Source organism: Pistacia vera, unplaced genomic scaffold (assembly GCF_008641045.1).
Source record: "Pistacia vera cultivar Batoury unplaced genomic scaffold, PisVer_v2 Contig348, whole genome shotgun sequence".
In the NCBI taxonomy this organism is placed as follows: domain Eukaryota; kingdom Viridiplantae; phylum Streptophyta; class Magnoliopsida; order Sapindales; family Anacardiaceae; genus Pistacia; species Pistacia vera.
In genome coordinates this window covers 96392-114628 of record NW_022196166.1, presented here as the reverse complement: position 1 = coordinate 114628, position 18237 = coordinate 96392, and the positions used below count along the sequence as shown (strand labels likewise).

At 34.6% G+C, this 18237-nt stretch overlaps 1 protein-coding gene and 1 pseudogene across 1 annotated transcript; both read left to right on the top strand.

The window, feature by feature from the left end:
• The first annotated feature begins 382 nt into the window (after positions 1-382).
• On the top strand, positions 383-5754 carry LOC116139188 (carbamoyl-phosphate synthase large chain, chloroplastic-like). The gene is made up of 3 exons (XM_031424847.1): positions 383-1911; positions 2428-3120; positions 3824-5754. Exons 1-3 carry the CDS (start codon positions 574-576, stop codon positions 5372-5374), a joined length of 3582 nt encoding a protein of 1193 aa, XP_031280707.1. The 5' UTR covers positions 383-573; the 3' UTR covers positions 5375-5754.
• Positions 5755-12672: 6918 nt separating this feature from the next.
• LOC116139181 lies at positions 12673-14550 on the top strand (annotated as a pseudogene).
• The last annotated feature ends 3687 nt before the right edge of the window (positions 14551-18237 follow it).

Below are 18237 nucleotides of genomic sequence, written 5' to 3'. Positions count from 1 at the left end.
AATTGAATCTATTAACTAGACTGCATTGTTATGTTAACTAATATTATTTATTTAATATGCAGTATACTTTAATTAATATTATCTAATTAATCAATTTCTGTTGTATTTAAAGATGGATTAAGAAAGGGGCCCAGATACGAGTCAAAACAGCTCGATAGTAAGAACCCATCAACATTTTTAATGTATGAGGCCGTAAAATACTAACCCAAAATCAAAGTTATCCGACATATTTAAAATAAAGGCCCAAGGTTTTTGAAAGAGCCCAATGAAACTCATTGCCAAAACACGGACGGAGCAAGAGCTCCATGCCTGATGTGACAGTCTGACAGAGGCCCTAATATTCAAAAACCCTAATCTTTGTGATTACTGTAAGTGGACAAAATCTCCCTCGTCAGCAATCAATAACCATCCGAATATCCAAGCAGACAAAGAACCTGAACCTCCCTCTTCGATTCTCAAAAACCCTAATTCTTTCTTCCTAACCGTTAACACTTTCACTGCTGCTTCTGCTGTACGATTAAAGGCCTCACCTTTCTTTGTGTACGATTCAAACCTATATCCAAGAAAACAAGAATGAGCTATTGCTTGAATCACTGTGAAAATCTGTCTTCAGCTTCATTTTTTTCACACAAACCTTCGTTTCCTTTATCCAAAAACAACAATTTCCAGCTATTCTTCTACTCTAACAACAAAACAACCACCAAAAACAAGAAATTCTCTTCTCCTTTAAGCCTTCGCTCATGGCCAGCTCAGCTCACTCGCTACTCCAACTCAAAGTCACGTATTCGAGCCAACTCTGCCGACTTGAACAACGGAACGGCGGTTAAAGCTCCAAAGCTCGGGAAGAGAACTGATATTAAGAAAATTTTAATCCTTGGTGCTGGTCCCATCGTGATTGGGCAAGCGTGTGAGTTCGACTACTCCGGTACGCAAGCGTGCAAGGCGTTGAAGGAAGAAGGATACGAAGTCGTTTTGATAAATTCAAACCCGGCCACTATTATGACTGATCCCGATTTGGCTGACCGGACGTACATTACTCCAATGACTCCGGAGTTGGTTGAGCAAGTTCTTGAAAAGGAGCGCCCCGACGCTCTGTTGCCCACCATGGGCGGCCAGACCGCGTTAAACCTCGCTGTGGCTTTGGCCGAGAGTGGTGCGCTTGAAAAATACGGCATCGAATTGATCGGAGCGAAACTTGAGGCGATTAAAAAAGCTGAAGACAGAGATTTGTTCAAGCAAGCAATGAAAAACATTGGCGTCAATACGCCACCGTCTGGTATTGGTAAAACGCTGGATGAATGTATTGCAATTGCTAATGAAATTGGCGAATTTCCATTGATTATTCGCCCGGCTTTCACGTTGGGTGGTACGGGAGGCGGAATTGCTTATAATAAAGAGGAATTTGAGTCTATATGTAAGGCAGGGTTAGCTGCAAGTTTGACTTCACAAGTTTTGGTGGAGAAATCGTTGTTGGGATGGAAAGAATATGAGCTTGAAGTAATGCGTGATTTGGCTGACAATGTTGTCATTATATGTTCTATTGAAAATATTGATCCTATGGGTGTGCACACTGGGGACTCAATTACGGTGGCGCCAGCTCAGACTCTGACGGATAAGGAGTATCAGAGACTGAGAGACTATTCGATAGCTATAATTAGGGAGATTGGAGTGGAGTGTGGAGGTTCGAATGTACAGTTTGCAGTGAATCCGGTTGATGGAGAGGTTATGGTTATTGAGATGAACCCGAGGGTGTCGAGGTCTTCTGCGTTGGCATCTAAGGCTACTGGTTTTCCTATAGCAAAAATGGCTGCTAAGTTGTCAGTTGGATACTCTTTGGACCAGATTCCCAATGATATTACTAAGAAAACGCCCGCTAGTTTTGAACCTTCTATTGATTACGTGGTGACAAAGGTAAGAAAATGTTGCTTTCATTTGGCTGATTGTTCCTTAATTAATGTCATTCTAGTTACTGTTTGCTTTAAAAAAGATTAGCCTAGTTGTGAAGTTACTCAATTTGTGTTGGTAGTAAGTTCAAAACATTTTTTCTTGGTTTTGTTATCTTTGGACTTTTATTAATGGGCTATAACATGGCATGCTATTACTCAAGCATTTGCAGAATTATATAAACTTTGGGTGGAGGAGTGTTCATCTCTGATAGTTTAATTGAATATCAACCTGTATCTTTCCATCTAAAACCCGTCTTTTTTAAGTTGTTGAATGTAATTGCCCTTCTTCAATCTTATTCTATATTCTAGTATACTTTTTGAAGCCATGTATAATTCTGATGTCACTGAAACGGCTATTTGTTGGGAGTTTTTACTTCTGCTGACCATTCTGTAATTACCACTAATGTGTGTCGTCAACCCATGTTTTTGATACTTGGAGATATCATCTCATTATTGAGTCCTGTCTACTCAAATCTTGCAGATCCCTCGCTTTGCTTTTGAGAAATTCCCTGGTTCTCAGCCATTACTAACAACCCAAATGAAATCTGTTGGAGAAGCCATGGCCTTAGGCCGCACATTCCAGGAATCCTTCCAGAAAGCAGTTCGGTCCTTAGAGAGTGGCTACTCTGGTTGGGGTTGTGCACGGCTGAAGGAACTTGACTGGGATTGGGACCAACTGAAATACAGCCTCCGAGTCCCTAGCCCTGATCGCATTCATGCCGTATATGCTGCAATGAAGAAGGGGATGAAAGTAGATGAGGTTCATGAGCTGAGCTACATTGACAAATGGTTCCTCACTCAGCTCAAAGAACTGATAGATGTGGAACAATATCTTCTGACTCGAAGCTTGTCTAATCTTACAAAGGATGACTTTTACGAAGTTAAACGAAGAGGTTTCAGTGACAAGCAGATTGCCTTTGCAACTAATTCTTCTGAGAAAGAAGTTCGGGCAAAGCGGCTCTCTTTTGGAGTTACACCAACATACAAGCGTGTAGATACTTGTGCTGCAGAGTTTGAGGCTAATACTCCTTATATGTACTCGTCCTATGATTTTGAGTGTGAATCAGCCCCTACACAAAGGAAGAAGGTTTTGATTTTAGGTGGAGGACCGAATCGTATTGGTCAGGGAATTGAATTTGACTACTGCTGTTGCCATACATCTTTCTCCCTTCAGGTTTGTGTGCTTTCTATTCACCACCTTTTTTATTATTTCTCTTTTAATAGTTATATAAATTTAAAAACGAAAATGAAGAAAGAAAAGTAGCCATGCTTGTTTTAAAGATTTGAACCTGCAAGGATTACTGTATCCTAATTGCATGCCTAATAGATTTTTATCTCTGAGGGTTTGTGAATTGGTTTAACATCTATAGAGGCTGAAAATGATCAGCAATCTGGAGAACTGTGCCACTTATATACCTGGAAAATATAGTTTTTGTTTTCAAGTGCTCATTTACCTGGGAATGATGGGTAATGCTGACGAAATCAGTTTTGCTTCTTAGATGAATATGATTATAATATTTCGTACTCCTAGCGAAGGAATAAACCTTTATTAAATCCCTGGAAGAGGAAATTATAGATTATATGAACGTAATCATTTCTTAACTTTAATTGTAAATGTGCCAAGGCTGCAATCAGAGATATTTCCGTCTTAACCCAATTTTTGGTTTTTGTTCTAACTCAACATTGTATACTGTTTTAATTGAATGATGTAATGTTAAAACGAGTCTAATACGTGATCTTTGATATTAGTGGAGAATATTTCTTGAAACCTGCTTCTATTTGGCATTGTTGCTGTCACGCTTTTATTTTTTATTATAACATATCCTGCTTCGTTATGATTTTTTTTTTTTTTTTTTTTTTTTTTTACCCCTTTACAGGATGCAGGATATGAAACAATCATGATGAATTCAAACCCTGAGACAGTATCCACAGATTATGATACAAGTGATCGTCTCTACTTTGAACCCCTGACAGATGAAGATGTTTTTAACATTATTGATTTGGAAAGGCCAGATGGCATCATTGTGCAGTTTGGAGGTCAAACACCCCTGAAGCTGGCTCTGCCCATCCAGCAGTACTTAGATGAAAACAGGCCTAAATCTGCCAGTGGGGCTGGGCATGTACGTATTTGGGGTACATCACCTGACTCCATAGATGCAGCTGAGGATAGAGAGAGATTCAATGAAATCCTTAATGAGTTGAGAATTGAACAGCCAAAAGGAGGCATTGCCAAGAGTGAAGCTGATGCTCTTGCTATAGCGACTGACATCGGTTACCCGGTTGTTGTCCGGCCTTCGTATGTGCTTGGTGGCCGTGCAATGGAGATTGTATATACTGATGACAAGCTGGTGACTTACTTGGAAAATGCTGTTAAGGTAGACCCAGAGCGTCCTGTATTGATTGACAAGTATTTATCTGATGCCATCGAGATTGATGTAGATGCACTTGCTGATTCACATGGTAACGTGATGATTGGTGGCATAATGGAGCACATTGAGCAGGCTGGGGTCCATTCTGGTGACTCTGCTTGCGTGATTCCAACTAAAACTATTTCATCTTCTTGCTTGGACATTATAAGGACATGGACTATGAAATTAGCAAAGAGATTAAATGTGTGTGGGCTCATGAATTGTCAGTATGCCATTACGACATCAGGAGATGTTTACATACTTGAGGCAAATCCTCGCGCTTCCCGGACTGTCCCATTTGTTTCCAAAGCTATTGGGCACCCATTAGCAAAATATGCGGCCCTTGTTATGTCTGGCAAGTCACTTCATGACTTAGGTTTCACTGAAGAGGTGATCCCCAAACATGTTTCAGTTAAGGAAGCTGTTCTGCCATTTGAGAAGTTTCAAGGCTGTGATGTTTTGTTAGGGCCGGAGATGAGAAGCACCGGTGAAGTAATGGGCATTGATTCTTACTATGCTATTGCATTTGCCAAGGCTCAAATTGCTGCCGGACAGAAGCTACCACTTTCTGGAACCGTGTTCATCAGCTTGAATGACTTGACAAAGCCCCATCTTGAGAAAATTGCAAAAGCCTTCTTGGAGCTAGGATTCAAGATTGTTTCAACTTCTGGGACGGCACACTTCCTTGAATTAAAAGGTATCGCTGTGGAACGAGTGCTGAAGATACATGAGGGGCGGCCGCATGCAGGTGATATGGTTGCTAATGGGCAAATACAGATGATGGTGATCACAAGCTCTGGTGATGAACCTGATCAGATAGATGGCCTAAACCTGAGGAGGATGGCTCTTGCTTACAAGGTTCCTGTAATAACTACGGTTTCTGGAGCTTTGGCCAATGCAGATGCAATAAAAAGCTTGAAGTCAAATACCCTCAAGATGACTGCTCTTCAGGACTTCTTTGATGTTGAGGTAACAGCAGGGATTAGTACAAACTTGCAGTCAGCCTCTTCTTCGATCTGACTTGAGTAGGCATTTCTGGTAAGCATTTGTATTTATTTCTCTATTTGTTGTCTTTTGAATGTGTTTGTTCGAGACATCTTAAGTTATTTGTTCTTTTATCAATTTTCGGCTGTGTTGTCCCCCGCACCTATTAATGTGAGCTGATAAAATCTAATTATGACATTTGTAATTTAGGGAATTTTGAGTGTCAAGGAATGTAATGTATATATCTAGTATGCTTATGATACTGTTGCCATCCGTGGAAATTCTGTTTTGGTGAACTGTTTTGTAACAGGGTTTAAGCTGAGGAACGTAGTTCCAGACAAGCAAATAATTCTCTTACAATCTCTGTGAAGCATTTTAAGCTAAATGTTATCAGAGATTAGTATATTGCTGTCTAACATTGCTGTATTTTAGTATATATCTTAGGCACACCTATCAAATGTGAAATACCACTTAAGATTTTGATGGGTACTCAATAACCTTCAACTTGTGCATACTAACGAATTCCTTGAAAATTATATGCACATTGTTTCTTTCAGGTAAAATTGCATTAGTTGAAAAAAGAGGGCATTTTTTTTCCAGAAAAAAAAAAAGAAGAAAGATTTTGCTGCCCAGAGTTTGGTGAGGTACTGTTCTTTGTAGCTTATTAGTTGGCTTCTCCTTGGTTGTGGCCTCTTGCTTAAAGTATTGTCTTGATTCAGTTGGATTGTTGATAAGGACTATATATTTAATAAACAATATTGAAGACCTAATTGCTTGAATAAAAGATTAAATCAAATGAATAACAAATACAAAATTATACAAAGCACATAAGACTTCTACCACTATGAAAGCTCTAACTTAACATCTAAAATTATATTTAATAGAAAGTGGTGAAGCTAAACCTAACTCAACTTGGGAATGTAGACTTTCTTGTGACCAGTATTGACAAGTGAGTCATTAATAATATCACATTGCAGAATCATTGACCTTGTGCTATCACAATGTAATTATTAAAAGCATAATCTATATGGAAACTGAAGAAGTCGTTTTTCACATTAAGTTATGAACAATTATTATGACTTTTTTTTTTTTCCAGTAGCTTCGAAGCATATAGCTTAGTAGCTATCATCCGTTTCCATTTACCAACTTTCGAACCCAATTTATCTATCGATAAACAGGGCACATGAGTGACAAGCAAAGTGTTAGAATTAAGACATTAAGTAAGGGTGTGCAAAAGAACCGGTTGGAACCAGTACCGACGAGTACTCGAGGTTTCGATTCCGATTACTACTAGGAATTGGCCTTCAAATGATAGGTTTCGATTCTAGAAATCAAGAACTAGTCGGTTTTGGTTCTTTTTTTGGTTCCACCTCGTAGGAATCAGGAACAAGAATCGAGATCTTGATAAGAATCGAGATTGAATTGTAATTTTTGTAAACTATTAGGGGTGTATTAGTAATTTTTGGAGGGTTTATTTGTCATTTTTTAAAAAATAAAGGGTAATTAATTAACTCAGGTACTCGGAATTGGAACTGATGTTTAGGGTTCGGGTTCTAGTTGTAATTCTGATTCTTTTGAATTTGGGCGGATACCCAAGCTGCCCACCCCAAGAGATTAAGCGCTTACCACAAGCTAAATGCTATTATGTTAACAAACCATTAGCTTTATGTTTAGGGTTTGAAGTGATTCGACCCCGTGACCTGTGTCACAGACTCACGGTAGGGTGTTTGGCGCTCATAACCAATAAAAAGTAACTAAGAAAAAGTTTATTTGAAGTTGATTTAAAACTGAGTCCTCAAAATTGAATTTAAGAGAATATGACATATCTTTTAAAGTAATGTTACGGCCATTGATAATAATATATCGAATTTGTATATCGAATGACGTAGTAAAATCTTGATTATTGATTAATATTAAGTTAAAATTAATCAATTATCAAAATTTTATCACATTATTTGATATATAAATTTGATACATTATCGTCGATGACTGTATTATTTTTCAATCTCTTAATATCTTAACTAATTCCAAATAAAAATGAGATACTAGGGCCGAAAGTCTCAATTAGTTGTAACCTCTAAAATGTTGCCATTATACAGATACTTTCCCCTCTGGGTTTGGATAAGGATTAAGGATTCTAACCAATGCTGACTCTTATCAGTACATACACTAAACTTTATAGATTTAATAAGCAGACGTGTCCGTCAGTCTGGATTAAGACATGACATGTTCCTCTTTTCTCATTCTTATACTGACAGACAGGACGAGAGCATAGTGCTCTTGACTATTAACGCTGTCACAGAGGACTATATTACCCTTCCCATTTTTCGTACATAAACGTGTGGGTTCAATCTTCCACTCAAGTAGTCTTCGATGGAGAAATTTTATTTGCGTTTAAGAATTCATACTTCTTAGCTGTATGTTTTTTTGCTAACGGTCTAAGTGGGAAACTAATTGGGTTCTGGAATCAAACAAAATGTTTTCTGCCAAAAACGCGTGGGCCTTTGTTACATGAAATTCTGCAGTCGTCAGTCGTCACTTGGTTTTCAGAAATTTTTGCAGAAGATTATGCCAAGTTTTTCAATGAAGACACTAGAAGCTGTAGGCAATAATAGAGCAATGACAACTCGGTATATGTTGTAACACCCTTTTTATCATTATTATTGCATTTTTTGCCTCTAAATTCTTCAACAATTTAGTTCAGCTTCCACTGAGTTTTTTTTTTTTTGCTTTTACTTTGTCAATTGGATTCTTCAGCTTACTATGTAATGTCACATGCACATTTATTTGGTTTACAACTTTATAGTTTTATATCATAAATGTGGATGGCATTTGAAAATTCTTGGTCAATTTTCAAGAATTTTGGTCATGGTCTCTGTCACATAACTTGTTATATTAATTATCAATGGGCTGGTTCTTCTTCTTGTTCACCACCTTGATGACTAGGCAACTTAAAAAAAAAAAAAAAAAAAAATCATTCCATTGGTTAGCGTCATCCATGAAGTAATTAAATTTGTTTTGTAGAAAACGTTTTTCGTATAAGAAAACATTTAAAATACAGTTGAGAATACGTATTTCAAATACCTACGTAATTACTATACAGTCAAATATTACAATGATGATACAACAAGTCCAACTTTTGATTATTTGTCTAATTTTCGGTTGAACAAAAACGCTTTTTTTTTTTTGTTTCCGAAACGTTTTTGGTAATATAGGCGGCAATGAATGATATAATAAGTGTTGAGTTAATGCGATGGTAGAGGGTAAGGAAGATTGACTGATGACTCAATAAGTTAAAAGTACCGATGCCGTATAAATTATGTACTCTTAATTACAGGTCTGATTATGATTATGACTTTTCTTAATTGCACCACTGAATCTTCTAAATAAACTCCTAATTAAGTTGGACCATTACTTCAAATCATTTAACATTAACTGGAAACTTATAGTTTTGAAATTTGACTGGTTTTTGTTTCACTGCCAAATCCTCTGCATTTGCAAATTTGCAATTGCCAATGCATAGTCCATTCTTGTCTTATTGGCTCCCTCTCGAAGACCAAAACAGATTATAAAAATTAAAAACAATAAAAACGTTTCTCTTATTTACAATGGAATTCTCTAGATTCTAGAATTCAACTCTCTACTGTGGGAATGAAATGAATCCCTTATTATTGCTTCTTCTTTTCCAACGTTTAAAAGAGATTTACGCTATAATATTGGATTGATAACGTTATTGACTTTTACCGATAGTTAGATTTTGATTCAATAATATTATCGACTTTTGAAAGTCGTTGAATTACTGTTATTTGATAAAGTCTTACACAAAAAATATTGATATAATTCATTAACGGAACGAGTTTTTCTTTAAATAATATGATATTGAGGTGCGAGTTAATTTCATTCGTCCTTTGAGTAATGAAGTCAAAACGATCAAACAATTGTTTAAACTATTAAAAAAAACCCATTTGAGAGATTCCAATAATTAATGTATTTGTTTTTGACTTATTAAGTAATTAGTTAGGGTGAATGAAATAAACTCTTATCATAGTATCAAAGGTTACTAAAAGTTTCTTAGTCTACCCAAATTAAGTAATTACGACTCATAACTAAGATAATTAGGACCCATAATAAGTAATTAAGGAAATTAATTGTTGTACATATGACTTGAAGCAAAGCCGAATTTTACTTTTTTTTTTTTTATTTTTTTTTATTTTATCACTGGGGGTGTTTGAACCAATTTGTACGTATCTCAACTAATCTTTTAAAACCTTAAAATGACCGACCGGATAAGAGGCCCAATTGCCACCTCTATTAGTGTCTAGGGGGACTCGAACTCAGAAGTTTATGAAACCTTCTTTTACTCTTTTACTATTAGACTATCCAGTAATATGATTTAATAAGCATATACTATGAGAATGATGACATATATAATGATGATATAAGAATAAGAAAATTCTACGAGAAAAATGACGTCTAACTATTTATTAAATATGATCAGTAATTAAATTTAATCCCATCGTTTGACCAATATTACTTGATTTCATATAAACAAATATTTGAAGCAGCCGAGCTTGGGTGAGTCGTTGTCACATTTGGGCGCCAATTGAAGATACAACTGTGTTTACATTTTAATAATAATATGAAATGATAAAAAGGAATAACCCAAAAAGTAGAGCTGTCTTACTCTTTGCTTATGTTTATCTTTTCTTTGACAAAAAGGTCCACACGCATAAGACTATAGTGGAGTTAGAGAGGTGGAAGATTATAAATAAATTAAATAAAATAAATAAAAAGGAAGAATTTTTCAAGTCCAACTACTTCCACCGCGGAGTTAGAGTTTAGTTTTTTCCAACACTTGGAAAATTTGGTTACTTTAGATTATAACTTAATTCATTTTTTAAATCACTATCAGACAAAATATTCTAGTGACATTTCCTTTTCATGAACAACACAAATTTTTTTTTTTACTTATTTTCTAATTAATTTAAATATTTATTATGATTTATAATGTGAAATAGTATTAATTAAGAGTAATTATAAATTTTGGTGTCATGTGGAGAACGAGGGAACCGGCTCTTCACCAACCTTGACCCACAAAACAAATTTTAGTGACAATTGGCCCGATTGTGGGGGGCGTGGGTGCGGTAGCGATGCGACGTCGTTCTCATTACGTGGGCAGGTGATTTAGGTGGTGGTTAAGGGAGTAGAAACATAGCGTTGTCTTTAAGTTTGTCTTAGTAGTGGTGGCAGGGCAGCAATTGCAATTGTAAAACCGAAATTTTGAATAACTTTCTCACTGATTTGGCAACACGTGCCATTCTTGGACAGGCTAGTACTGTTGGTTGTTAAGTGTGTGTGGACCAGCATCCCCACATTGTTGAAACTTTTTCTACTTAGTAATCAATTAATTACCAAATTTATATTTATTTATACCATTTTGGGGCCTATCATTCTATTCATCATCAAATTAGTTTCTTCTCTTAGTTAAAAAACAACATAGAAATTTTTAATTTATCATATTTTACTAAATAAATTCTTTATAAGATTGAGACTTGAGTATGTTACACAAGACGTTTTGAATTTGAGTTCCTCTTCAATTACAAATAGGATAGTTTTAAGTTTTTGGGAGATTAGTCAAATGCACGTAAACTGACGTAACACCTCGATTATAAAAAGAAAAAATCATAAGATTAAAAAAAAATAAAGAAAACGGAATAATGATGTGATAATTATGTATTAATTATACAATAATATTTGTATATACCACATTGTTATTTAAACCAAGTTAACAAGATGCTTTAGAACAGAAGAAGTTTGATTGTATACCCTTTTTTAAAAAGGGTATTAACTACTCAAATGCTTTTATAAAAGCGCTTTTGATAAATTAACTTTTTTTTTTTTTTTTTTTTTTCTACTTTGTAAAATTCTTATTATAAAGTAACGCGTTTTTTGAAGTTAAGTTAATATCAACATGTCAAATCAACGGTAGCAACAACTCTTATTCACACCAAATCTGCTTGAGAATAGATAGATATATTAACATTTCTAAGCATATGCTAATTACAGTTTGACTTTTTGTTTCAAGTTGAAATTACACACTGACTTGAGTCCAAGAAAGTTGGAGAGAGAGAATAGAAGAATGATAATTGAAGTTTCTCATTTGAAAAAGTTAGCGCACCCCACAAGAATTTTTTCATCCAAAACAAATTTTTCATTCAATAATTATGAATCCGACCTTAATATTTCTCTTTAACAACGTGTCTTATTTGTTATATACTTGGATTTCCTCACCATGTTCAACTATATTATTTTCTTATATATTTTGACTAGTACTTTTTTTTTTTTTTTTTTTAATTAGGTTTTAGCCAGCTTGTAGCATTTCAACTAATCTCCTGAACTTTAGAATGTGATTGGATGAGAGCCGTAGTGACTACCTTATTATGTGTCTGGGCATTGTTTTAAAACTCAACCTATTAAAACCCTAAGGCCACCAAGTCTCGGTTGACTGGTCCCCGGTTAAACTGGCGGTCTCACGTTGATCCAAATTTGAATCTTGTAAACACACCCCTGAAAATACGCATGCTGACTGGTCCGACTAGTTAAACCGACATTTTGATCAGTAATCAAAAAGTTTGAAACCTTCAAAACACCCCTAAAAAATAACATCATTCCTACAGGTTTGAGATATAGCAAATACACCCCTAAATCTTTGGGTTTTGATTTTTCCGACCCAATTATGGTTGATTTTGGCTGCAAAATTCAATCTGACACCACCACTTGAACCACGTTCTCCGCTCTACAAAACCCTTTTAACCCCAACAATTTGTAGCCCCCGTTCTTGGAGTGACTCGCGTATTGCTTGAATTTTTCGCCAAATTTCAACTGATTTTAAGTCCAATTCATCTGCCACCACCCCTTGAAGCATCGACCTCTACTTACAAAACCCTAGGGATTTTGTGAATAGTAAAAATGGTAACCTAGACCGGAAGGTTTGAGTCCTCGTCGAACTGGCTGGTCTTTTGAATTTTAAAATAGAGCCTAGGGAACTTAATTCTGAGTTCATGAAGTTCATTTTGCTTTTTATCATCAGACACCCATGATGATTATTTTGACTAGTATTAATCTACCATAAAACTTAATTATCTTCTAATTAACATTTTTATCTTACTAATCCAATTCAATTATTTTTTTTTTTTCCAAACATTACATAATTTATTATTTTAATTATTTTTAAATTGTACGAGACAAGTTCACCTCATCACTTGAACGACATAGCAAATGATCTATAAATACGATTAATTTCAAAATTACCTCGATGTAATACGTTAAGATACATGGTTGTTATATTTGGAGAGTTTCAAAGTAGAAAAAATAAAAATTACGGCCAAAAAATAAATGCATTTCAAGTAGAGATTTTTCTCACGATAAAATCCAAAAAAGCAAAACCTAACGAACTAAAGAAAATTGACACTCCAGCACCACGCAACCTTAACCATAACCATTTTAACTCTTGATGACGTTACTTTTCATCTTTCTGACGTTCCCCTTTTCTTCTCTTTCTCTATATATACTGCTTCCCCTTTCTTAAACACACCACCACTCTACTCTTTCGCGCTCTCTCTCTCTTCCTCTCTTTCTCTCTCTTAATCTAATCTTAATTAAAGAAAAAAAAAGAAGAGAAAGCATGGAGGGTATTGAGACTGCAACAAACTCTAGTGCTGGTTCATCTTCTCTCCTTCATCATCTTCACCTCACCTTCTCCTCCTACTCCTTCTCAAAACAACCCACCTGTGGTTATTAGCCCTTGTGCTGCATGCAAAATTCTTAGACGAAGATGTGCTGATAAATGTGTTTTAGCACCTTATTTCCCCCCTACGAACCCACAAAGTTTACCATTGCTCATCGAGTTTTTGGCGCCAGCATATCATCAAGTTTCTGCAGGTACTTAATTAATTACATGAGATTCACAAAATAATCTCACACAGTATTAGCTTCCTGTTACCAAGTTTTGACTAGTTCAAATATGTTCATTAATACATATATATCTCGTATTAGTTATTCTTTCTTATCACAAACTAACTTTTTCATCTTAAAAAATTAAACAAGTGTCATTGTCTTTTATCTAATCGTTGAAAAAACTATATATGGAGTCTTAAATTAAAGTATAAATCTGTGAAAACCCACTGATAAAAAATTGAAAGGTCAAGTTGATTCTAAAAGACTAGGGAGCAATAACAGGCAAGTGTTAGATAAACGTGGGTCGGGTTGTATAGCACTCACTGATCAAGTGGACTACAAAGATCGATAGTGCTGGAATCAGAAAACTTATCAGAATTATTATCCATATTGGGCATGGGATGTGAAATGAGAGAGGTGCCGTGGGTGCGGTAATTAAGAAGAAAAGACCAGTTTAAATGCATAGGCATCTCAGACCCCGTTGCAGTTCTAGCATGCTTTGTTTTGTTTTTTTTCATTTCAGTTGAATTTTGAAAAGTATAGTTTCGAATTCAGAAACGTTAAGTGTTCACACAGTGGAAACATCATGTTCCTGAAAGTCCACAATCAAACAAAACCCCTACTTTGTCAAGATTATTGATTCTTCTGCTACTACTGTAATTAAGATATGAGATAAACGTGGAGCCTACTGATCATCGTCATGTGATCATCTGATCTTCTCTTGCTAGTTTGGTTCATTAGGTTCTTTATCCTGTCTTTTTCATATTTTCTTCAGTCAATTCCTTAATGAGATTTTCTTGATATTTTTCAGGAACTTCCAGAGTCTCAAAGGGCCGATGCCGTCAGCAGCATGGTTTATGAAGCCAGTGCGAGAATTCGGGACCCTTTTTACGGGTGTGCGGGGGCGATTTGTCAGCTTCAGAAACAAGTTAGTGAGCTCCAGGCCAACTGGCTAAAGCACAAGCTGACCTTGTCAACATGCAATGCCAACAAACGAATCTTGTAGCTTTACTCTGCGTGGAAATGGCGAATCCGAACCACAGCCCAATTCTCCACAATCGGTCGACAACTTCATTACAAGCCGGAAAGCTCCCAGGGCATCCTGCTTCCTTACGAAAACTTAGAGCACTGTGGAGCCTCTCTGGACATGAACCAATATTATTATTATTTTGTTATATACTGTATTTAGATTTCAATCCTTCCATGAAAATTCTCCTAACTCATTTGAGAAGGAGATGAAGTTGAAGGAAAACTAGCTAGCTAGATATATATATATAATAAATTTGACTTAATCTGTAGGATATAGAATTATATTATGTAAATGTGTGGAGAGAATTTGGAGGAAAATATATATATTGTAAAATAGGATCTAGTTAATCTCTTTGTTTAAGCTAGGCCTAGGGCGAAGTAGATTATGTTATTGGTCATTTTCCTCCAAGAAAATATGCTGTTGTTTGGAGAGAAAGCGGTTTCTATTTTTAATTATTAAAGTCCATTTGTAAGGTTAATTATTATTGAATCTGAAACTACTTTTTGGTCACCTACTATCATTCTTGCAATTGATCCTTGTCAATTGGACTTTTGACCATCTCTTCCTTTCTCAATCTTTATTAACAGTGCTACTAATCAATGTCACCTCGCAGTAATTGAGCAATACTTGATTAATGCACCCTAACTAATTTTAGTATTTAATTTCTTAATCAGAGGATTAGCTCATCAGTAATATCATCTTATTTACTTACATTACTATATGGGTTATCTAGTAATATCATTTTCCTTCAACCAAATTATCTAAGACACAATAGAATCTTGCCACCGCTATGTAATATATTTGGTCGAAAACAGTTTGAATAATTGATTAAAACGCTAGATACACCCGATCGCCTATTTTATCTGACAAATATATCTTGGATTAATTAATATCATAGTTTTTATTTTTAATTTCTCTATTAATATATTATATTGGTTTTATGCAATCGTGGATCAACTTTTAACCTTGATTACATAAGTCGTACTAATCAGTCATCAATCTTTTGTCATTTCTATCAACGAGAAAAAAAGTTATTAATTAAGTGACCCACACTTGAAAAGCTAAATTCTACGTGGAATATAAATTGGATAATTTACGGCATAAACATTGCACGTGTTCATGTTGATCTTTTATAAAACCTTCTCTGGAAGTGATGATGACAAATGTCTCCCCCCTTATCTTAACGCGTTTTCCGTTTTTTTTTGAGAGGGTAATAAAATTCAAGTCTGTGCAAGGCACGTGACTTGAAAGTATATATAAGAGACAAAATCTCCATCGCTCACCCAACAAACAAGCCATGATTTTCTATGCTTGAAAGGGGAACATAAATGTGTTCTTTTTGACTCAAATTTCTACCTATAAGGAATCATATTAACCAAACCCCATTATTATATTATTTCTTAAGTCAATATTAATAACTTGATTTGAAGTTTGGCGTTGATATGATACCAAATATATACATATTCTTCTACATAAAAACTTAACTATTTCTGGTAATTATTATTAAAGAATTAATCAAATAATAAATGTTCTACATTATCTATGATCAACATCAAATGAGGTAAAGCACGTCTTCACGGAGAAACCATAGTATAAAATGCATAGTCCATGGAAAAGGAATAAATAAACCATATATATATATATATGCCTTCTTCCACTTATTTTGTACATGAACACGAGATAGTATGTATAAATATCCCTTTGTTTTCCCCCAAGTATTGGCGGATTAGGTGGCATAGTATAATGACTTATAAAAAAAAAAAAGGAAATAGTAAATGTGTAGAAAAATGTTAGAATTAAAGGAGAGGTGCATGTGAAATAGAGGTGGAGTAGAACATTATTGCCATTGGTAACAAGACTAGGAGCAAGTGGAGCTTTCAGAAGTGATTTAAAATGGTTGACTCCTTTTGGTGGAGGAGTGATGAAATGAGACAGTTTTGATAAAATGATGCATGCCGTCTCAGTGTGTATGTTTTCATATTCCTCTACATGGATTTAAAGAGAGAGACAAACTAAATTATATGGAAGGTGATAATTTTGATCAAAATATGAGATTAAATGGGGCCATAAATGCACGTATTATTGGGACATTTTGTTTTCAGATTGGCTTCCTCGTTATATCAAGGTTTTTCCTTTTTATTATTTTTGAAGAATACAATTTTTTCAATAAAAGAATTTGAAACTTAATTGTTTGTGCTTGAATAGTGCATAATTTCAATGATCAAACAGTAAAAATAATAAAAAATATTAATTTATTTACTATTTGAAACACTTTTGACTTATAAAGAGTACACTCTCTTGTGGAAAATATACCTAACTTATTGAACCAAAGGCCAACCATAATCTGCAAAATTCTAATACGATATAGTACTTGATTGACCAAATTTAATTATTAAAAAAATAAGTGATCACTGTAATAATTTCACTAGTATTACTGATGTGTTTGATCGTTTATATACGTTTTTCATTGTTTGTACAAGTCCATACGCTATTATTTTAGATTTATTACTTGTATTTTTTTTTTTTCATTTTTTTTTTTTTGGCCTTTTTATAGAGTTATAATTTAAACATTACATTAAACTTGATTACGGTTCTCATGACTTTTTTCTCTGAACAAGTATATATCACAAGCTTTGTCTAAATTAATTAATTTTAAAATATATCTCATAAGTTCCACATTCTGCCAAAATTTCAACACATAACATGCATAGAACAGCCTATATTAGATAGTCATCCCCCACATTATTTCTTTTCCTAAATGATTAATCATAGGATTTGAAAATTATATCGATGGCTACGGAAGCAAATATATGTATCATTAACCACCGCTAGATGATCTAATGATAAAAAGCAAAGGGTGTCAACATGAGTTTCCGATTCGAATCCTCCCAGACACTAATAGGTGATCATTGAGGGATTTACTCAACTGTTACTTCAGGACCCAAGGATTAGTTGAGATCGTACAAACTATTCGGACATTTTCGATAAAAAAAAAAAAAGATATGTATCATTCATATGTACAGTTTTGGTCTAAGTATAGTACAATCCGTTAGTCAAGATTAGCAATAGGTGCTAATCTCATATAATAGATTGAAGAACGTACTATTGGCCATTAGGGCGTTAGGTTAAACTTAAAATAAGAGGTTACCACTTACCTAACCTAATAATTTAATTTAATTTCTAGATTAATAAGTATCAAGATAGGACTAGATGATGGAAACCCATGATTAGATATATAAATGAATGAACAAGACATTACTCATATTTCTAGCTTAATTAATTAACAAGTAATCTTAATTGTTCCCTTAATTATGTCTATATAGTGATTTTGAAAAATATCTACCCTAAATCACACTACGATGACGCTGTAAAAAGTGTCAAATTAAATAAACTTTTCAGAATCAGGAATTTAATATCTGATTCCGTTAATTTCATCTGAAATCTCTCTTTTTCACCATTGTTGACCAAATGACAATGGAGTCATTGTTGAAGGAATGTATTTGATTTCTCATAAATGTTTTTGTCTGTCGAATTTAATCAGAAAACTTATTTAGAGGTTTCTTTTCAATGAGAAGCAAGACATTGTTTTTGAAAAGTAAAGAAAACGAAAAGTTGGAAACACTCTTTAATGCTCTTTTAATCTCAGGCTGCACCATTAATTTTGAAAGGTAAAGAACAAAAAAAGTTGGAAACACTCTTTAATGCTCTTTTAATCTCAGGCTGCACCATTAATTTTAAGGCTTTTTGTTAGATTTTGCCGCGGAATTGTACAAAACCATTTGCTTATAAATTAAATAAAAATTTATTGTAACGCGGTCTTCTGATGTTTAATTCTTGTTTTCTCACTGCAATCAACGGGATCGGTTATCAGAAACAATATATATATTGCTTTTCCAAGCTTTAATTGGCAGCC

Excerpts from the sequence above, each read along its gene's own strand:
- LOC116139188 (XM_031424847.1), top strand. The coding sequence starts at position 574 with ATGAGCTATTGCTTGAATCACTGTGAAAATCTGTCTTCAGCTTCATTT. Across the intron at positions 1,912-2,427 it reads TTGATTACGTGGTGACAAAG|ATCCCTCGCTTTGCTTTTGA; the intron begins GTAAGAAAATGT and ends CAAATCTTGCAG. Across the intron at positions 3,121-3,823 it reads ATACATCTTTCTCCCTTCAG|GATGCAGGATATGAAACAAT; the intron begins GTTTGTGTGCTT and ends ACCCCTTTACAG.